General features: G+C 32.6%; 1 protein-coding gene across 2 annotated transcripts in view; it reads right to left on the bottom strand.

The window, feature by feature from the left end:
• The window catches only part of Tsp66E (Tetraspanin 66E), a 48,066-nt gene extending 31,907 nt beyond the window's left edge, over positions 1–16,159 (bottom strand). Inside the window, exons 1-3 of one of the 2 annotated variants that reach the window (XM_080175617.1) lie at positions 15,932–16,159; positions 3,159–3,248; positions 1,701–1,730 (exon numbers count right to left, since the gene is read on the bottom strand). In XM_080175617.1, the coding sequence (XP_080031743.1) occupies positions 1,701–1,730; positions 3,159–3,248; positions 15,932–15,997 (186 nt within the window). In that variant the 5' untranslated portion in view covers positions 15,998–16,159. The remainder of the gene's footprint in view (positions 1–1,700; positions 1,731–3,158; positions 3,249–15,931) is intronic. The other variant, XM_080175618.1, reaches the window with a different exon arrangement.
• Between the last annotated feature and the right edge of the window lie 7,269 nt (positions 16,160–23,428).

Here is a 23,428-nt window from a genome sequence, read left to right on the forward strand (position 1 = left end):
AAAATTGGCCAAAAATTGGGCGGATTCCGGATTCGGATTGCCAACCCTTAATATTATATTAACTTTTTAACATTACTGACTCTCTCTAGGGATAAGACGATGGCCGATAAATCGATGTACATCCCCAATAATTATGCAAAAAATGACGAAGATTACAGTTAGGGGTAATTACCCTCTCCCCCTATGCAAATTTTACCCCCGGGGTAGATTTTTTTGTGGGGGGGGGGGTGTCAAAATTCTCTTCCTTCAAAATTTTTTACCACAATCAAATAAAAAAAGCTTGGACGTCCTTACTTGCTATTGCTGCCCTACTTATGGATATTTATGATATTTTCTGCTATTTCAGAGAAACTTAAGTTTTGCAAATAATAAAAATTGTGAAATAATTTTAAACAAATTTAATGCATGAATAGATTCAAGCAAATTTGGATAGTGGATGAAAAATCGCCCTATACATGTTAGGTAAAAAATATAAATATTACAATGATTCCATACGTCTTAATGTCCGTTAAAAACTTTTTCAAAATTTACTCGTCTGATGTTAAAGTTGATATTTGATATTTTTTATTTTATAAAAAATTGCCTCTCGGCTAAATCTTTGATAAACAAACTAGTGCCTGCGCCCAAATCATCTAGGGATTTTTCATAGCATTGAAATAGAAAAATAGCATAAAACTATTTCAAGGCTTAAATTTAGAAACAAAATAGCAGGAATTCAGTTCTATTCGAAATTTTAAGCTATAGACAACAAATTGGACAAGAATAACTTTAATCTTTTATTGAATCGGGACGTTTTTCGGCACAACTTGAAACATTTGACAACAATTAACTTTTTTTTTAGATGATTTCTAATTTATTTTTTATTGAAATTGATGCATAAATTTTATTTAATTCTTCTTTTAAAAATGTGCTAGAAGAGTAAAAAAAAATTTTTGGGAAGGAGGGCTTTTTTTCGGTGCCCCCCCCACATTTTTAATTTTAGTTTAAAAAATGTAGGGGAGGGTAATTTTTCTCTTGGGACGGTGGTGGTACCCTCCCCCAAAATAGTTATAAGCCTTTCCGGGACCTATGAGAAGCTACCATGTTAAGGAGAACCCGATCGGTTCAGCGGTTAGCAAGATCCTTCAGTACAGACACACAGACAAACATCCTGTTACTTTAATATAAGGATTATAACAAAAAACATTTATTTGTTTAATAGTGATTTTTTTATAATAAGGGGACTATGTACGAACAAAAGCAAGTAATTCTAAGCACCTTTCACTGTCTTGTAAATCATTTATTTGTATGAAAAAATTAGTTTTGTTACATGAGGCTATATTAATGAAAAAAGGTAAGGTTGCCATAAACTTGACAAAATATTTGACACAAAAGTATACTTTTTTTTAGTGAAAAATGTATATTAAGCAATAGGTAGATTGTAATAATATAATCATGGTTTATGTACATTTTACAGCATTTGATAATGTTTTACTATGTTATTTTATTTCATACTTTGAACTTAACAAAGCATTTAATGATATTTTGTCAAAAATATAATATTGTAGTAAAACTTAAATATGAACCTAATTTTTTCACCAAGAAATGCCCTTGTTCATGCACGCGCATAGTTACCTTTAAGATTTAATAAAATGTTTAACTATTTTGTAAAATGTGTTTAAAAATAAGTGAAAAAATATGAAAAAAATAAAAATTCTAACCTCTATAACAAATTTAGAGCTATCGTCCAACTGAAATAGAAAATAAAAATAATGAAAAAACATGCCGTAAATAAATGAAATAAGCTTATAGTGCCTATAAAAATGATGTCATAAAGGCCTACCATTGGTGATTTAAAATGTATACTGGCCTACCATTGGTAATTTAGTCTGTGTATTGGCCTATCATTAGTCATTTGTATTGTATGACGTCATTTTTATAGGCACTATTAAAAGCTTCTTTTTAACAAATATAAATTTTTCTATAAATCGTGCATATTTAGAATTTACTGGAAAAAAATAAACATAGAAAAGTAATTTAAAATAACATTTAAGAATAATGAAGTATGTTTTAAATGTTCTAAAAAAATTAATAAATTTGTAATATAACAAAAAAATACATTAAACAATAAACATATACAGTAAGAACATATAAATTGTCCAAAATTCAAAGTTTAAAGTTTACTTATACTACATTATGATTTCAATTTTTGTAGCCGACTGGCTCTCAGAGCCGGCTCCTCAAAACATAGTGTAAGCAATTGTTAATAATCTATACGTTTGGAAAAGGTCTTTTTTTGGTTCCTTGAGGCTAAAGATGTAGCAAACTAGTCAACTAAGATTCTTGATTATTATCTCTAAAATTGCATTTTTAAAGTCTTGATTTTCGAACAATTTATATGTTGCACCCTGTTTATTTTTGTCCTTTAGTACAAGTTATTTGTCGCATCGTATTATAAACAGCTTTTCGCAGATATAAAAATGTACAATTAAAAGATTAAAACCAGATTTTTAAGCCCTGGGATGCCGAAGGCACGGGCTAAAAAACCGGTTTTAATCTTTTTATTGTACATTTAATAATCGTAGAAAACTGGATATAATACGATGCTATGCATAATTTTTCAGTATGGCTCAGAACCAGTTCTAATCTATCGGATATTAATCGGTTTCAAAGCGATACTGGAAAACTTTTGATATTTGCATATTTCATGATAGGAGTCAATTCTAATTGTGTATTCTGATTGAAAAAAAAACGGGACATGCGATTAATTCTGACTATTTGGGGGAATCATAGCTGAACTACTCCATAATAAAAATGTTGTTCGTTCGAGTGAGGGATCTTAATGAATAAGACAATGGACGATTTTGTTTCCCCAATGATAAACAATATTACACCTTCTGTAGATTTAAATCATGGGTTGAAAAGTTAGTACACTACAATCAAAGATAACCCAAGATAACGTGGTTATAAAACATTGGGTACTAGCCTAATTTACAGTCCAATGTTCCTTCCCTTCCTTATGCGAACATATTTTATAAAATAAATATCTTTCTTGTCATTTAACGGATTTTTATGATATCAACGTTAAAAAAATTAACACTTTTTTGTATCTGGATTATCCCAAACGGTCAGAATTATAGAAATGTCCTAATAATATTTAAGGTATATTATTTACTCACCAAGGTATTCTCCAGTTTTGTTACTTTAATAAAAGACTCCTTGTCAGCGATTAACCATACTCCGACACATAGCACAGAGGCTCCGATAACCTGGATAGATAGATAGTTATATATACAGATATATAGATAGACAGAAAGATAAAATATTTGTCAGCGATTGACCATACTCCGACACATAGCACGAAGGCTTCGATAACCTGGATGAATAGATATTTAAATAGTTAGTTAGATATACAGACAGAAAAGAGTAAGATATACAAATAGATAGATAGTTAAATATACTGATAGATAGTTAGTTAGATACATAGATACATATTTAGACAGTTAAATAGATAGTTGAATATACAGATAGATAGTTAAATATACATACAGAAAGATAGTTAGATACACAGATATATATTCAGATAGTTAGATAGATATAAAGATATATATGTACATATAAAGTTAGATAAACATACAGATAGATAGTTGGATATATAAGTAGATAGTTAGATAAATTGAAATATTTTTAAATAGATAGTTATATATACCTACAGATAGATAGTAAGATATACAGATAGTCAGTTAGATTCACAGATAGATAGTTATATAGATATAAAGATACATATATTAACAGATAGATAGAAGATACACAGATAGATAGTAAGATACACAGATAGACAGTAAGATACACAGATAGATAGTAAGATACACAGATAGATAGTTAGATAGATAGAAAGATATATTAACAGATAGATAGAAGATACACAGATAGATAGTAAGATGCACAGATAGACAGTAAGATACACAGATAGATAGTAAGATACACAGATAGATAGAAGATACACAGATAGATAGTAAGATACACAGATAGATAGTAAGATACACAGATAGATAGAAGATACACAGATAGATAGTAAGATACACAGATAGATAGTAAGATACACAGATAGATAGTTAGATACACAGATAGATAGTTAGATAAATAATCAGATAGATAGTAAGATACACAGATAGATAGTAAGATACACATATAGATAGTAAGATTTACAGATAGATAGTTAGATATACAGATAGATAGTAAGATACACAGATAGATAGTTAGATAGATAGAAAGATATATTAACAGATAGATAGTAAGATACACAGATAGATAGAAGATACACAGATGGATAGTAAGGTACACAGATAGATAGTAAGATACACAGATAGATAGTAAGATACACAGATAGGTAGAAGATACACAGATAGATAGTTAGATACAGAGATAGATAGTAATATATACAGATATATAGTAAGATACACAGATAGATAGTAAGATATACAGATAATTAGTTAGATATACAGATAGATAGTTAGATACACATATATATAGATAGATACACAGATAGATAGTTACACAGACAGATAGATAGTTAGATAAACAGATAGATAGTTAAAATAAAATGCTAGTTAGATAGGTATATAGATAGAGATTCTTATTAATAGTTTAAAAAAATCTTTTAAAAACATTAAATTTAATTTTTTTTCAACAAAATTTAATAAAAAAAGATTAAAAATTAATGAGTTATTTTGTTTTTCACTCTTAATGAAAAGAATTTGAAATAAAAATATAATTTTGTGGAAATTTCCCCTTTTCAAAGAATGATTAATAACCTGAAATGTTGGAAATTAAAAACTAATTCGTTTTTAACTTGATAACACTTTCATGATTAAATATATAATCATAAATAGAATCAGAGAGATAGGAGACAATTAGGCTGTTTATTACACACTAGCCCCCAAAAATTTACAATAACGTTTTCTTTTTTCGTTGGCCTGGCAACTTTGGCGACTTGTATTGAAATTTGATTGGTTGGGTTTTCAAACGTTTCAACTTCTATTTTAATCTACAGAAGAGGTAATTTTGTGTATCATCATTTGGGATGTACATCAATTTATCGGCCATTGTCTTATCCCTTTAGATCCCTGCATTGAAGGCTGTAAATTAAATGAGTCATCTTCTGAGACAGTCCAATGATAATTTCAGTCGATAACTTATTTTTTTATCTTAATGCAAACAGAACTTTAGGCTATGGAGCTTTTTATTGGAGAAATACAGGGATCTAAGGGGATAAGACAATGGCCGATAATGCATCCCCAATGATGATTCACAAAAATACCCCTATCAGTGGTTGAAAGTCCCCAAAGTTGTTAACCAAACAAATGAGGAATAGTTATTTCTCGTATCGTATTATAAACGGCTTTCCGCGAATGTAGAATGTACAATTATAAGATTAAAACTAGTTTTTTTAGCACCGAGGTGCCGGAGGCACCGGCTAAAAAAACTGGTTTTAATCTTATGATTGTACATTTCTATATTCGTAGAAAACTGGATATAATACGATGCTAGACATAGTTTTTTCGTTCCTGTCCACCGGATTCGAATGAATACGAGAAACGTTATTATAAAACTTTGGGGACTAGTGTTATAAACAGCCCAATGTCCCCTCCCTCCCTGATATATGTATATATGAATACAGGGATCATTAGGGATAGGAGTAGGACAATGAAAATTATGATAAACAAAATTACCCTTCATTGCTTGTAGATTAAGATTATTGGTTGAAAATATTGAGCAATATTTATTTGAACTGATTTATCTTAAATCAACATATGACCCCCCCACCCAAAAAAAAAAATTATCAACAGTCCAATGTCCCATCCCTCCCTGACTATATAGAATAAGACGAACTAGAAAACTGAGGGAAAATTAATTCATATTTTATTGTCCTTTCCTTGTATTCATGAAAATACAGGGATCTAAAGGGAAAAGACAATGGCCGATAAATTGATGTACATCCCGAATTATTATACACAAAATTACCCCTTCTGTAGATTATCATTATTGGTTGAAACGTTAGGACACTTAACAAAAGGAACTAACCTATTAAAATTCAAGATAAAAGTCCCCAAAGTTCTTGAACCAACAAATTAGAATTATAATACCTTGGGGACTAGTTTCATAAACAGCCCAATGTTCCCTTCCTCCTTGGTGAAAAAATATATATTCAGAATTCGTTAGGATAAGCTGATTAAGTATTTAGGAAGGATCGATATAAGTTATTTATCGCTTAGTATCATAGACAGCTTTCAGCGGATAGCGAAATGAAAAAAAAATAATTTAATCCAGTTTCTTAGCCCTGAAAGGCCGAAGGCCTTGGCTAAAAAACTGGCATTATGATTATGGTTACTAACTATTGTCTATAATACGATACATTTCTGAACCGGTTCTAATCCAGAGAATCGGTTTTAGAAGCATAACTGGAATATTTATTTCTCGCATCGTATTATAAACGGCTTTCCGCGGATATAGAATGTACAATTATAAGATTAAAACTAGTTTTTTAGCCCCGAGGTGCCGAAGGCACCGGCTAAAAAAACTGGTTTTAATCTTTTGATTGTACATTTTTATATTCGTAGAAAGCTGGATATAATTCGATGCTAGACATAGTTTTTTTCGTATGGATGAGAACCGGTTCCTATCCACCGGATTCGAATGAATACGAGAAAAAAATTATTTAATATTTTATTTCATTCTTTGTTTCCATATTATCTAAATCATCCGAGATAGATTATGATAGAAATTATGATTAAACAAGGATGACAACATCCATGAAAGCAAAGCTTAACAAATAACAAGAATGACAACCTCTTTAAGTAGCGAAGCTTGATGTTATGGATGAAAAATCACAAAAACTTAAAAAATCAGGAATCGATCTGGCACCCTAACCAATATGCGAATCTTATTGAAACTTGGTATGTAGAATGTAAAATTATTCAATCCCTGTCAATCTTCAATAGCAGCCGATAAAATCACATTTCCCTAATAGCGTTACAGACTTACTGACAAAGTGAATTATAAAATAGCTTCGCCACTAATAAATCTTATTTCTAAGATAAAATATTGAACATGTAATATTATCTATATTGTATAAACAATATTATCAGATTTCAATATTTCTATTTATTCTGTTGTGTCTGCCCACTGTCTGTTTAGTCTGTCTGTCCGCTGTCTGTTTAGTCTGTCCACTGTCTGTATAGTCTGCCCGCTTGTGCTGTCTGTTTAGCCCGACCGCTGTTTGTTCAGTCTGTCCGCTGTCTGGTTAGTCTGTCTGCTATCTGTTGAGTTTGTCCGCAGTTTGTTTAGTCTATCCGCTGTCTGTATAGTATGTCCGCTGTTTGTTTAGCCTATCCGCTGTCTGTTTAGTTTGTTTGCTGTCTGTTTAGTTTGTCCACTATCTGTTTTGTCTGTCCGCTGTCTGTTTAGTCTGTCCGCTGTCAGTTTAGTTTGTCCACTGTCTGTTTTGTCTGTCTGCTGTCTGTTTAGTCTGTCCGCTGTCTGTTTCGTTTGTCCGCTGTCTGTTTAGTATGTCCCTGTCTGTTCATTCGTCTGCTGTATGTTTAGTCTGTCCGCTGTCTGTTTAATTTGTCCGCTGTTTGTTTAATCTGTCCGCTGTCTGTTTAGTCTGTCCGATGTCTGTTTAGTCTGTCCGCTGTCTGTTTTGTCTGTCCGCTGTCTGTTTAGTCAGTTCGCTGTCTGATTAGTCTGTCCGCTATCTGTTTAGTTTGTCCGCTGTCTGTTTAGCCTGTTAACTGTCTGATAAGTCTGTCCACTGTCTGTGTTGTCTGTCCGCCGTCTGTTTAGTTTGTCCACTGTCTGTTTAGTCTGTCCGCTGTCTGTTTAGTTTGTCTGCTGTCTGTTTTGTATTCCGCTGTCTGCTTAGCCTTTCCGTCTGTCTGTTAGAACGTCTATCTTTCCAAGTATATAAGGTAAGTAGCGGCTTCGCCCCTAGCCTCTAGGGGCTTTGCCCCAAAAGGTTTGATCAAACTAATTTTTCGTGTTTTGTTTTTAAAGAAAATTTTTAACAAATTTTTGGGGGGGTGAATTTTTTTTTTTGGGGGGGAGGGGGGTTAGTCGACCCCACTTTTTAAATTTTGTTTTTTTTTGGGGGAGGGTAATTTAATTTTTTTGGGGGGTTTAGGGGTGTCCCACCCCCAAGAAAATAGTTATAAAACTTCCCGGGACCTATGAGAAGCTACCCTGTAAAGGAGAACCCGATCGGTTCAGCGGTTAGCGAGATCATTCGAGACAGACAAAAAACGCTTACTACTTTATATAATAGGATAGGATAAGGTTCTTTTGTATAAAGATTTAAAATTCTATAACTACTGAAAAGATTGTGTTCTTCATTTAAGGTGAGCTTCACATATGTCCCGGGATTGTTTAAAGCTATTTTATTTTCAGATTTAACTCTTGAGAATTGGGATGGTTTAAGGCTATTTAATGCTTTTTACTACCCCAAGATGCTAAGGGCGCTGCAATATTTACATATTATATGACCATTTTTATCTCGTCTCGTTTTAATTAAGATTTTGATGTGTCAAACATTTAATTTTTAGAGCTGTAAAAATTCTAAGCTAAAATAGACACTTGTAGGTACATCCTACTGCTCTAATATTGTGATACTGGGTAAAATTATTATGCTTCGCGCTGAAATATTACAGTAATCAATTTTAATTAAACATATGGGATTTTCTTCCTTGGCTTGGGTAAATAAATGATTATGACTACAGGAAAGTTTCAACAAAATGAGAAGTACAGCATTTCACATAAATGTTAGGTGCAAAATTCCTTATCTAACAATTTCTATATTTTTACTGTAGAACACTTTATTTTTTGTTTATCTATCAGTTTTTTAAAAGTTATAATTGTCCATATTCTAGTTAATTGCTTACTTCTCGGGAGGGAGGAGACATTGGGCTGTTTATTTGATTGGTCTCCAGAGTTTTATAATAACGTTTTCTTATTCGTTGGCATAACAAATTTGGAGACTTTTATTGAATTTTGATTGTTTAAATGTCCAACTGTTCCAACCATTAATTGTAATCTACATAAAGGGTAACATTGTGTATTATTTTAACGGCCATTGTCTCATCCCTTTATATCCCATGCTAACTTCCCACCTAACTTTTGTAGTTTTTAACGAACAACTTATGTTTTTATTTAGCATAAAGTAAACAGAAATAAAACTTTACCCATTTGCATGGAGAGTTAAGTCAACATAATAAATGTATAAGTATAGATGTATAATCCAAACAAAGACCAGTTCCGTCTACTAGCAAATTGCTTTTTATTCTTTCGTAGAGACTTGGCTTTGTTTATATTTCCGACGCTATTAGCGGATTTCAAAGACCCAATACAAAATCAGAATAGGGTCGCTACCCTGTAAACAGAGTTGCATATAGCTCATGTACCCTCTATTCTTTTACTTTCATATCAACATGCACGGACAAAGAAGGATTTATTCTTGTATAAAAGTAGCAGGATGTATTTCTGTTTGTCTGTGTGTACTGAAGCATCTCGCTAAACGCTGTACTGATATGGATATCTCTTACAACGAAGCATCTCATAGATCCTGGGAATATTTATAAAGATTTTATGGGAGGGTACCACCACCTCCCAAGAGAAATCACCACTAGAAAAAAACCCTAATATTTTAATCTTGTATTATTAAACTAAAATTTAAATAAGGGGTATGGGGTCAACTTCCCCCCTACATGTATGGACATTGTAGTACACTTTTCCGATGATTTTTAATATAATTTTTATCCATAATATATTAAATTAAATTCTAAATGGAATATAAATAAGTTTTTATTGCAGTGCTAAGTACGCACCTGTGCAGTGTAAATTTAAACAAGGACAATTAGTTCAATAAGTAGCCCAGCTATATAAGGAATTTAACTTTATGTGAAAGGATGTAGACTAGAGTAGAATAGGCGTGAATATTATGACAGGTGAACAATATTCGTCAATTTAGGTTGCCAGTATTTAACGTAGATGGGGATGGGGTGTGGGGGTCGCTATTTGTGCCAGCTACAAGTTTCACTTTATTAGAGTACATGATAATCTTGTGTAAGATCCTAGTAATAACAAATAAATTCATTTTGGATTTATTTTTGTATGTTTAATAAGAAAGTTAGTTGGAAGATTATTATAATCTTAAGTCAGTCGGGCGGACGGACGGACATACATGCCCTATTTATTAAATACCTACGCTCCTAGAAATTGTTTTGCTAAGCTATTACATATCAATTTAACACATAAATAAGTATAGGGGTGGATTTTTAGTGAAATTTCATTACTAGATTGAGAAAAACCCATCTTTTCAGGAAAAATTCATCATAAATTGGGGATAGAATGGGAATGGGGGAGGGGAGGAGGTCAATAAAATAGCCTAAAACCAACCCTTATATATTCATTAAGCTTCTCTGAAAAGTAAAATCAATTCTAACCAGCATTTTCTGAGATCTTTAGCTTCAGACAAAAACCCTTTCTATGTATATGATTCTTGTAAATCGTAAGACAGGGGGAATATTTCAACGAATAATTTAATAGAGAGAAAAAGTGAGTTATGTAGGGAATACCTAACTCTTTAGGGAATTTTTTAGTAGCAAAGCTACTCTATAATTCACTTTGTCTGTCCGTCCGTCAGTCAGACAGTCCGTAACGCTATGGGGGAAATGTGATTTTCTCGGCAGATGAATTTTCTAAAGAAGATTCCTATAACATACTTATTACTTAATCTATTTATTGCATTGTCCGTTTGTCTGTCGGTGTTTTTTTTTGAGTTTTGCATATTCTCTCTCTTAGAACTTAATCACTTTGTCCCATTTGTCCATTTTAAGATTTTTTTGTGCTTCGCTACTTATGGATGTTGTCGTCCTTGTTTCTAAGATATTTAGGGGGTTGAAAGAGATATCTATTAGCATCTAACTTCTTTATTTCTAATTAGGTTTTTTTGTTTAATTGTCTAAAGCAACAACATTTAAATCCAAAAGAAGCCTATAATTTAAACAATTTAATTAAATTTTAGTCCTAAAAAAAAATTCATTTTCTTAGCGGGGTTGTAAACATTTTTCTTTGTAGATTTGTATTTTTCTGTGCAGAAAAAAAGTGTACAAACTTTTGCACCATTATTTTTATCTACATGTACATAAGTACATATAGTTTCGTTTGACATAAAGGGGGGGGGGCGTAATGACATAAGCTCTTAAACCGTGAGCAAAATGGTCTAAATATTGAGCTAGACCCTTCAAACTTGGTATATAAGCCTAGTCCTATAGGTATTACATCTAAATGGCAAAAAAAATCCAAAAATTTTTATTTTTAGGTTAGGTTAGGTAAGAAAAACCCTGCGGAAATGGGGTTTTTAGGCTTTTTATGGTCTTTTTTGATGTGGAAACTTGCCTTAAATTGTTTTTTCTTAGGGTTTTAACTTAAATACACTGTATCTATTCATATGGATATTATTTAAGATGATTCAGCAAGTCAGGGACCGACCACAGGGGGCTAGGTGGGTGGCCCGCAGGGGTTAAGTTCATTTTTCCCAATATATTTGTTGTGATACATCAAATTATAGGTTTTTTAGGTCAAGGAACTCAAATTCAGAGCTAAAATAAGCATTAGACTAATCTGAAGCTAGCCCCAGCGGGCTAGGTTGGTGACCCGCAGGGTTTAAGTGCATTTTCTAATATATATCTTGTTATATATCAAACTATAGGTTTTTTAGGTCAAGAAACTCAAATTCTGAGCGAAAATTAGCATTAGACTGACCTGAAGCTAACCCCCCCGGGCTAGGTTGGTTTTCTGCAGGGCTTAAGAGCATTTACCTAACCTAACCTAGAAACTTACTTATATTTTTACAGGTTTTTTTCTTGAATAAACTGTGTCTATTAATGAAGACTTTATTTAAGATGATCCAGCAAGTCGGGGACCGACCCCAGCGGGCTAGGTGGGTGGCCCGCAGGGGTTAAGTGCATTTTCCCCAATATATATGATGTGATACATCAAATGATATGTTTTTTAGGTTAAAGAACTCAAATTCAGAGCTAAAATAAGCATTAGAATAATCTGAAGCTAACCCCAGCGGGCTAGCTGGGTTGCCCACAGGGCGTAAGTGCATTTAACCTAAGCTAACCTAGAAACTTACATTTATTATTTTTTAGGTTTTTTTTCTAGAATAAACTGTCCATTCATGAGAACCTTATTTCAGATGATTCAGCAAGTCGAAGACCGACCCCAGCGGGCTAGGTGGGTGGCCTGCAGGGGTTAAGTGCATTTTCCCCAATATATATGTTGAGATAAATCCAATTATATGTTTTTTAGGTCAAAGAACTCAAATTCAGAGCTGAAATAAGCATTAGACTAATCTGAAGCTAACCCCAGCGGGCTAGATAGGTAGGCCACAGGGCTTAACTGCATTTTACCTAACCTAACCTAGAAACTTACATTTAATATTTTTTTTTAGGTTTTTTTTCAAATAAACTGTCCATTCATAAGGACCTTATTTCAGATGATCCAGCAAGTCGAAGACCGACCCCAGCGGGGTAGGTGGGTGTCCCTCAGGGGTTAAATGCATTTTTTTAAAAGTATGTGTTGTCATACATCCAACTATAGGTTTTTAAGGTCAAGAAACTCAAATTTACAGCTAATAAAAGCATCAGACTAATCTGAAGCTAGCCCCAACGGGCTAGGTGGGTTGTCTGCAAGTCTTAAGTGCATTTTACCTAACCTAACCTAGAACTTACTTGTTTATTTATGGGTTTTTTCTGGAATAAACTGTTTGTATTTATATATCTATTTATTAGAACATTATTTAAGATTTAAGACCCCAGCAGGCTAGGTGCGTGGCCCGCAGGGGTTAAGTGCATTTTTAGTTGTCATACATAAAATTATAGGTTTTTTAGGTCCAGAAATTCAAAGGGGTAGTTTCACGAAATGCATTTGAACTTAATTTAGTGAACTGCATATTTTTCCTGGTTAATTGGTTAAACTACATTTATATGGCATATATTTGAAAGAATTTCAATTTTGATAGTACAATGTTAGCGGTGGAAGAATTTAATATGCTAATAGGATACAATTTTTTAATTGAATGTATACCACATACCACGAAAAAACTAGCATCAGGTTGCTATTGTGTTTTTTTTTAGCTCCAAATTGACTTAAAAAACCTATAGTTTGATGTATAACAACACATAATTTGGAAAATTTACCCCTGCAGGCCACCCACCTAATCCGCGGGGGTTAGCCTTAGGTCAGTCTAATGCTTAAAATAGCTCTGAATTTGAGTTTCTTGACATAAAAAACCTATAATTAAATGTATGACAACACATACTTTAGAAAAAATGCACTACACCCCTGTGGGCCACCCACCTAGCCCGCTGTGGTCGGTCCCCAACTTGCTGGATTATCTAAAATAATGTCCTCATTAATAGACACAGTTTATTTAAGGAAAAAACCAAAAGAATAAGTAAGTTTCTAGGTTAGGTTAGGTAAAATGCACATAAGCCCTGTGGAAAATCTACCTAGCCCGCAGGGGTTAGCTTCAGGTAAGTCTTATGCCAATTTTAGCTCTGAATTTGAGTTTCTTGACCTTAAAAACCTTTATTTTGATATATAACAAGATCTATATTGGAAATAATGCATTTAACCCCTGCGGGCCACCAACCTAGCCCGCTGGGGCTAGTTTCAGATTTGTCTTATGCTAATTCTAGCTCTGAATTTGAGTTAACTGACCTAAAAAACTTACAATTTGATGTATCGCAACAGATATATTGGGAAAAATGCACTTAACCCCTGCGGGCCACCCACCTAGCCCGCTGGGGTCGGTCCCCGACTTGCTGGATCATCTTAAATAAAGTCCTCATTAACAGACACAGTTTATTCAAGAAAAAAACCTGTAAAAATATAAGTAAGTTTCTAGGTTAGGTTAGGTAAATGCTCTTAAGCCCTGCAGAAAACCAACCTAGCCCGGGGGGGTTAGCTTCAGGTCAGTCTAATGCTAATTAACGCTCAGAATTTGAGTTTCTTGACCTAAAAAACCTATAGTTTGATATATAACAAGATATATATTAGAAAAAATGCACTTAACCCCTGCGGGCCACCAACCTAGCCCGCTGGGGCTAGCTTCAGATTAGTCTAATGCTTATTTTAGCTCTGAATTTGAGTTCCTTGACCTAAAAAACCTATAATTTGATGTATCACAACAAATATATTGGGAAAAATTAACTTAACCCCTGCGGGCCACCCACCTAGCCCCCTAGGGTCGGTCCCCGACTTGCTGAATCATCTTAAATAATGTCCATATGAATAGATACAGTGTATTTAAGTTAAAACCCTAAGAAAAAACAATTTAAGGCAAGTTTCCACATCAAAATAGACCAAAAAAAGCCTAAAACCCCATTTCCGCAGGGTTTTTCTTACCTAACCTAACCTAAAAATAAAAATTTTTGGATTTTTTTGCCATTTAGATGTAATACCTATAGGACTAAGCTTATATACCAAGTTTGAAGGGTCTAGCTCAATATTTAGACCATTTTGCTCACGGTTTAAGAGCTTATGTCATTACGCCCCCCCCCCTTAATTCATCCTTCATTAAGAAAACATCAGATTTTAAATCAACAATTTTTTAATTCTGATAGAGAAAATTTCAATTAAATTAAAACCTTAAGAAAAGCGACTGTCTGTCAAAACTTGACGTTTAAATTATCTTGGATGGGCGCGTAGCTACTCTATGAAGTATTTTTATTTTTTATTCAGGGATCTAAAGGGATAAGACAATGGCCGACTAGTTGATGTAAATCCCAAATTATACACAAAATTATACCGTCTGTAGATTAAAATTAGTGGTTGAAACGTTTAGACTCACTCAACTAAATAATCTAATCAATCAAAAGGGATAGTTCTATGAAGTGTATTTAATGAGTTAAGGTACTTAGAGTAGTGAACTTTTATATTAGGCATTGGATAGATATGATTATATGTTAAAGAATTTTTAACATTGACCAGACCAAACTTTTTTTATTTGACAATATCTAAAAAAGTTAAAGTGATTTGCCACATAAATTACATGAGAATGGTCTATTTTTTACCAAATATGTATAGCCAAAACACCAATTTTAGAGAATCTTTTTTCACATATTTCACAAGAGTTAAAAAAAAATTGAACAGGGGTTCCCCTTCAGACAAGTTACTTAAAAAAACATAAAAAATAACGTCCGGTTCATTATAGTACAGGTTTTCTAATAGAATCTTTTTAAAAAATAAAGAAAACCGTCCGGTTTACTTACAATATACACATTTTCTCACGCGGAAATACCAACTAACCATACAACATATATATATACATATAAAAAGACCATTCTCATGTAATTTATGTTGCAAATCACAAACTTTTTTAGATATTGTCAAATAAAAAAATTTCGGTCAGGTCAATGTTAAAATTCTTTATTACAATCATATCTATCCAATGCCTAATATATTCTACTAAGACATATAAAAAGATCACTACTCTAAGTACTATATTAAATATTTTATTGGTCATTCTTTGTTGTTATGTGTATTTTGTTTTATAAAAAGTTTGAAGTTCTTTTAACTAGTAAATGCTTTCTGAAGTTGTATTTATGACAAAAAAGTTTTTGCCATATATAACATGCAACGAAGTTGAAAATAAAAATGAAAAACTCATTTTTTATGGAAAAACCCTGGTCAAATCTTTAAATTTTAATCAATAACTTTAAATTATGCACTACTACGTTATCTAAAATAGAAAAACTTACAGTTCACTATTTTTTTTTTAAATGCACTTCGTGAAACTATCCCTTTAATAAAAGTCCCCAAAGTTGTTAGGCCAACGAATAAGAAAATTTATATAAAACTTTTGGGACTAAAAAGTTTTGATACTTACAAAAAATAAGAAGTTGAACACGCAAAGAATATATTTGGCACATGTCGCCCCACAGTCGGCAACCATCTTGGATATTTTTCGCGCGCTTTTTAGTGATTGATTGATAGGAGGATTTTATTTAGCACTTTTTAACACAAATTAGCACTAATATAATTTTTAATATTTCACTTTTAAATACTCTTTTTAGATAATCACAAAAATCTCAATAGCATTTTATTCTGCACATTTTATATGTCTGAAAAATGAAAAGAATTAGAATGAGGTTAGCTACGGGTGTCTGTGTGTGAAAAAAAAGTATCCATTCAAAATTGTTTAAACAACTAAATAGACTAGAGAAAATAACAAAGATTATTGAATATTGAGGTATAGTCTTTTATCCACTATTTTTTAAATTGCTATTTTTGGAATCATTGGTAAACAAATCAGACGTTAGAAAAAATCCTTCTTAAATTCACGGCTTTCACATAATATAATATATCTTCATAACTGCATACCTATTTCCACATGAACTATATATATTCAATTCCAGATCGAAATATAATATTATTAGACTAATAAACCAAACTTTTTTTATATGATAACATCTAGCTGAAGTAGATATCAAATAATGTTCGTTTGTACCTCTGATTCATAATGAGCTTCGCTTTTATAGATGTTTTCATTCTTGTCGTTAACTATGATTTTACAAAAGTTCTCAGTAGTTTTCTAGAAACTGAATAATATCAATGAAGGGGAGAAATTTGAATTTTAACATATTCCACCTCAAGCGTCCTTTACCAGAGATCTAAAGGGATAGGACAATGGCCGATAAAATCATGTTTATCCCAAATGATGATACACAAAATTATCCCTGAAGTATATTATAACTAGTGGTTGTAACGTTTGAGACTCAACTAAATGAACCAATCTTTCAAAATTCAATCAAAGTTCCCAAGGTTCTTAAGCCAACGAATAATAAAAAATGCTAATATAAGAATCTAGAGACTTGTGTAATAAACAGCCCAATGTCCCCTCCCTGCCTGGTTCTTTACTTCTAACAAGGATGAAAACATTTAATAGAAGTGCATAGCATAACTTTATTCATTTAAACTGTAAGTCCAATTATAGTATACTAGCGGCTTCGCCCCTAGCCTCTATTTTTATTTTTTCTTCTGTTGAATAAAATGTTCAAAAACATTTTTACATACCTACAATATGTAAATTTTATGTCTGTTATTGAAGTTTTTTAATATTGCATAAAACTGTATATATGTATTTTTATATAAAATGCGAAAAAAAATTCTGTCTAAAAACGCAATTCATTTGTTCAGTAAAATTTACAAAGCGCCAAAAGGAATATAGGGGAAAAAGACAACACCAGTCCTCACTACTTTATATACTGGCGGTTACGCCTCTGAAGTCCCCTGAGGGGGGGTGAAGTCGAACACCTACAGTTTCAATTAAGTGTAACAAAATTTTGAAGGGGGTCGTTTTTTAAGGGTGTTCGTACCCTCCCAAATATAGTTATACAAATTCGTAGGACCTGTGAGAAGATACATTGTAAGGGAGCGGTTCAGTGGTTAGCAAGATTCACGGCATGCACATAAATAGACAAACATCTTGTTACTTTTTTATAACTAGCAGCTTTGCCCCTAGCCTCTAGGGGCTTTGCCCCAAGAGGTTTGACAAACCCAATTTTTGTTATTTTAGATTTAAAAGAAAAATTCAGAAAAAAAATATTTTTTTTTTTTTTGGGGGGGGGGGGTAGTCGACCCCAATATTTTAATTTTAGTTTTAAAAAGAAAAAAAAAGTTGGGGGGGGGTGGATTTTTTATTTTTTGGGGGAGTGGGGGTATCCCATCCACCAAGAAAATAGTTATAAACCTTCCCAGGACCTATGAGAAGCTACCCTGTAAAGCAGTGTTCTGGAGCCGGAGCCGGAGCCGGGAGCTGGGAGCAGCAACATTTTTGGTGGAGCCGGAGCCGGATCCGGAGCCGTATTTTTCGTTAAAAACGGCTCCGGCTCCGGACTAGCTAAAAATGATTTTTTAAAGTAATATTATAATTTGGCAACGGTCTATTTGCATATAATAAACTGAAAAACTATTGTTACTTAACAAATAGACACACATCCTTCTACTTTTATATAGCTTTAATCAAATAAAAGCAAAATATTTTATATTATTTATTTTATTTTATCAAATTCAATAATAAAAAAAAATTAATATATTAGTTTTAAGGTAGGAGCCGGAGCCGGAGCCGGAGCCGGGAGCCGTATTTCCAAATACGGCTCCGCGGAGCCGGAGCCGGAGCCGGAGCCGCATCAAAATTATACGGCTCCGGTACCCTGCTGTAAAGGAGAACCTGATCAGTTCAGCGGTTAGCAGACAGACAGACAAACAGATAGATAGACATCGTTCTACTTTGTATTATAGATAGGATATTAGAATATCTTCCATTGTCTATTGATATGAGCTATTTATTTATTTACCCAATTTTCAACATTAACAAGGATGACAACATCCATAAAAGCGAAGCTCTATAACGGTAGGACAAAAGAAACTTTACACTTGTTGGATATCAGAACTCAATAAGCAGAATATAAATGGACAAGTCTAAACAAAATTGTAAGTAAATTAACGAAAAGAGCTAAACATCCCGCATGTACATACGGAGGGGCCTACCCTAATTATAGAAAAGCTTAGCTTTTAAAATATCTGTGAGACTATTAATAAAAGGACTTTGTCCGTAAGTGATTGTTTATTTAAGTAAATTTAGAATTGCATGATCTTTTGTTTTGATATACCTACCTTTAAGATATTTGAAAGAGTAGATGGTAAATGGTCACACTTTTGTACAGAACAAAGCAGTGGCGCGCACAGGGTTTTACCAGCATGGTGTGCGACTTTTTACACCCCTCTGAAACAAACTCTCTAGAGGGTTTTAGGGGGTGGGGGTGGGGTAGGCCTTAAAGTTTGCATAGATATCCTTTATATACTTTTTTTTGACTGTAATGAAGGTTCTCTATTTTAGGGTGGTTAAAGGCATTTTATTTTTAGATGTAAGTCTTTGTTTGGTGTTATGCAATTTTTCTGTTTTTCCTACACTTAAAAAAAACAAAGCTCCTAGAGGCTAGGAGCCCAGCAGCTAGTACTTATATAGAGTGATTTATTGAGACAGATATACGGTTGTGAACAAAAATAAAGATAAATGTCAAAGCTTTTTGAAATGTATTAGTAATTTTCGCGCGAAGCACGCAAATTTATTTATTAATGCCCTTATTTTCAAGGTGGTGTATATTAGGGGTAAATGGGGGTGTAAATACCCCCCCCCCCCCTCCAAACCTGCACAACTCAAAGAAAAGCTCTAGTGAATTTTGATTCCAAAACTCAGAAAATCTCACCTATGTAAAGCTTTTAAATTTTTTTACTTACATCAAAATTTCAATGTTTAAACCAAGCTTTAATACTGTACAATATTTCGAACCATTTACTCACTACCTACATAAAATATACTGACTGTACTATCTCTACCATAAATTGTAAATCCAACAATAAAATTGGACAATTCAAAATAACGTATTGCCAAATTCCAATATTTAGACTCAAATAAAACTCATGGATCTAGTGCAGGTAACGATTATCTAAAAACATCTATGCACATAAATGCGCGAAGAGGCCTTACACGTTTTTTTTCAGTAAAACTTTTTCTGTGCATCATTCGATCTTGGATATTCCAGATCATTTATAGGCCTTCTTATGGGGCTTCACACGATGTACGGTCATGACTTGTACGTTCAGCCGTTTAGCAGCTAGCAGCCTTTAAAGTTCATGGATTTTGAAAGATAATCGTTACCAGGAACATTTTACCGTGAACTGCACTAGATCCAAATTCATTGCATTTTACAAACATAAAAGCTTAACTTATGAATTTTAGACTAGGGAACTATTATAAATCAACAGGAAGGGAGGGGACATTGGGCTGATTATTACAGTAGTCCCCAAAGTCTTTTCTTATTCGTTGGCTTAACAACTTTTGGGATTTTCATTGGATTTTGATTGGTTGGTTCATTTAGTTCAGTGTCAATATGTTTCAACCACTAATTTTAATATAAAGAAGGGGTAATTTTGTGTATTATCATTGGAAATGTACATCGATTTATCAGCCATTGTCTTATCACTTTAGATCCCTGATAAATCAATTAAGAAACAATTTTTAGGTAAGATTCACAAAGGCCTTGTGACGGTTTAAGCCTATTCTAAATTCAAATTCAAGTCTTGGGATGCTATTCCTTAAACTTCAAATACTAGGCCCCTCTACATGCTAGGGGCACAGCAACTAGTTTTGTTTATAAGCAGAAATGTTTAACATATATGCTTACAAATTTTATGTCACATTAAAGTAAATTGAATTTTCTTTCTTGCCAACAACACACAGAAAAAAAGATAAAAACTTTTTAGAGTTTTAAGACAAAAAATCATTCCTTACTTTAGAAAAGCTTAAAAACATCATAACAAACTTTTTAAGAGTTTTATGGGATTAAGTTTCAATTAATTTAATAATTTAAAATTTGTGTCAACACTACAAGCAGACTTGTTGAAATTTATGAAATATATCGAGGTGACATTTGAGTATTTACAAAGTCTGGCGCTTTTCCTTTAAAGTTACTTGTCTAGCAGAGAACCCCCCTCCCCCTTATTTTTAAAGTTATACTAGCAGCTACGCTAGATGGAGATGCTTAATTTTTTCCAAGGGGCGTTTTCTCAGGGGAGGTTGGTGGTACCCTCCCCCAAAATAGTTATAAACATTCCAAGGACCTGTGAGAAGCTACCCGAAAAAAGGAAATCATAACAGTTAAGCGGTTATCGAGATCCTTCGGTACAAACAGACACACACACACAAACATCCTATTACTTTATTATAAGGATTAGATTAGGGTATATTGAATTAGAGCCTTTCACAGGGGTTAAGCATCAAGAAAAACTAGCCACCCTTTCTTGGAAAACAAGGTTGGATGTGGGTAAGGGGGGGGGGGGTTCATTGCTCAATAGGCAATTTGAAGGAAAGCACCGCAAATCTTGTCTAATTTTATATCTTAACTTTTCTGTGCATAATTGGATGTCCTACTTTTTAGAATAGGAGTGCAGTTACTCAATAATTTTACACTTACAATTTAAATTCATTAGTAGCGAAGCTACTCTAGAAATCAATAGGTATATTCATCTGTCAGTTGCGCATATGGGGAAACGTGATTTTCTCAGCTGCTATCCAAGATGTTATAAACATTCCCCATATGAATGATGAGCATCAAAATTTATAATTCACTTGGTCCATAGGGTTGTAGGTAATGCTAACGGAAACATGAATTTTTCCAAAAAATACAATTACTTGGCTCCCAATGAAGATCGATAGAAAGCTAAAACTTCTTGAGATGTTACTTTTGACCAATTATTACCTTCTTTATAATGGACTTGATGCGTTGGTACGTCTTTATTGTTATAAATTAATTTTTTTTCTATTTTTTTCTACGGTTCGGTCCGTGCGTCCGTCCATAACATTTAATGCATTTCCATAATTTAGACTAGTTAGAATTATCCAATCGATTCCTATAACAGTTAGGTACGATTTAGGAAAAGTAGCAACTCTATAATCATAACCAGAAAGGCTATACGTCCATCTAAAATTTACGGTATCCTGTATTTACACAATTTTGCAACTAGTTTATGTGTATTTGTGTTTAGACTTACAAATTAATGTTCTGGCAATCTACAAAAGTTATTGTTCATTGTCCTCTTTATAATTTTAGAGCTTTTTTTTTGGATTTTGTCATCATGGTTAGTTAATAAACCAATAATAAACCTTTTTTAAAACTGGTAGCATATGGAATTTCAATGGTTTATGTCGAATATATGACATTAAGTAAAAGTTGTCATAGCTGACAAATTAACGACATAACGATATTCTAATATGACATTTTGGCCATACATATATAATTATACATAATTATTCTTTATAAATTGGGCAAAAATACACGGAAACTAAAAAACTACCCCATGTGTTTTCAAAGTGATTTATAAATGTAAAACATGAATTTTAACAGCTACTCTAATTACTAATGTTTGTGTGCCCCTAGCCTCTAACGGTGGTCGGGGATGTCAGAATAATAGTATTTAAGTACTCCAAATCTTATACAAAGCTTCCCGGAAAAGTAAACACCATTCCGATCATAAAACAGCTGCTACCCAGCATCTAGGAGACTCTGTATTGGACATAGAGGGGCAAGAAAATAGCTTAAACCCATCACAGAACCTATGTGATGCTTACCCAGTTGATCCATTAGTTATTGAGATCTTAAGCTTAAGACAAAAATACTTTTACTACTTTAGGATAGGATTATTTCAATACAAAATGAAATTGAAACTCTTGCAGTTAATTAATTTCAATTTGTTGATAGGGTAATTTTGATTATCCTAATAGGGGGGATATACATAAATTTATCCCCTATTTTCTTATCCCTTAGGATACCTGGTTTAACCATATAATTTTGATTTTAGTTTATGGATATTGTCATCCTTGTTTAATTAGAATTGATAAGACCTTATCAACATAAATATATTCTATTTTTTATATGTTCATGTTGTTGAAATTAAAAAAAAAACGAGATTTTCAGAGTTGTAGGACCATTCTATTATATAAAGTAGTTAGGTTTTTTTATCTGTAACCTAAGATTACGATAACAGCTGAACCGATTGAGTTCTTTTTTTATAGAAGCTTTTTGGGGTCTCTGGGTGGTTTAGGCTTTTAGATTTTAGGTATTTTAAAGCTATTTTAGGTAAAATAAAAAACAAATGCAACTTTATAAAGAAAGTAACCCAACCCTCCCAAGATGTATGGTTCCCGAAAATTCTAACACCTCAAAAATTGTAGATATAGAAAAAATGTATTGTATATTAGCGAATTGACAATATCTACAAAAAAAATCTAAAAATATGAAAAATATATTTTTGTTTATCACTACCTTTATATATATACCAAACTTAATGAAAACATCATCAAAAATTTATATATATAACATAATTAAAAACACACTCTTCCTTCCTTTTCACAACAAATTTTTTGCAACAAAAACTTTTCTTTTCACTTTTTATAAAACTTTTATTTTTCACATATATTTATAAAATTTTACATTTTTATGTTAAAAATAAATATAACTTTTTAAATATCTTTATTATATCACTATGAAAATATATATTTAGGTTATTATCACTTTAACAAATAAATATATAAATTTCTTTATGTTTTGTTTAGAGAGATATTCCAAAATACTGTTTTGTTCATTGTTGTGAATATATTTCTCTATATTTCCCTCTCTCTTTCTTTCTCTCCTTCTCTCTTTCTTTATGCTCTATCTCCCCTTTTTCATTCTCTCTTTCTCTTAACTAACAACATATACCCCTTTCCCCTTTCCACAAATTTCTTTGCTATTACCCCCACCTCTCAAACCATTAAAGCGATATA

Source organism: Acartia tonsa, chromosome 11 (assembly GCF_053477335.1).
Source record: "Acartia tonsa isolate MP-2025a chromosome 11, ASM5347733v1, whole genome shotgun sequence".
NCBI classification, from domain to species: Eukaryota; Metazoa; Arthropoda; class Copepoda; order Calanoida; family Acartiidae; genus Acartia; species Acartia tonsa.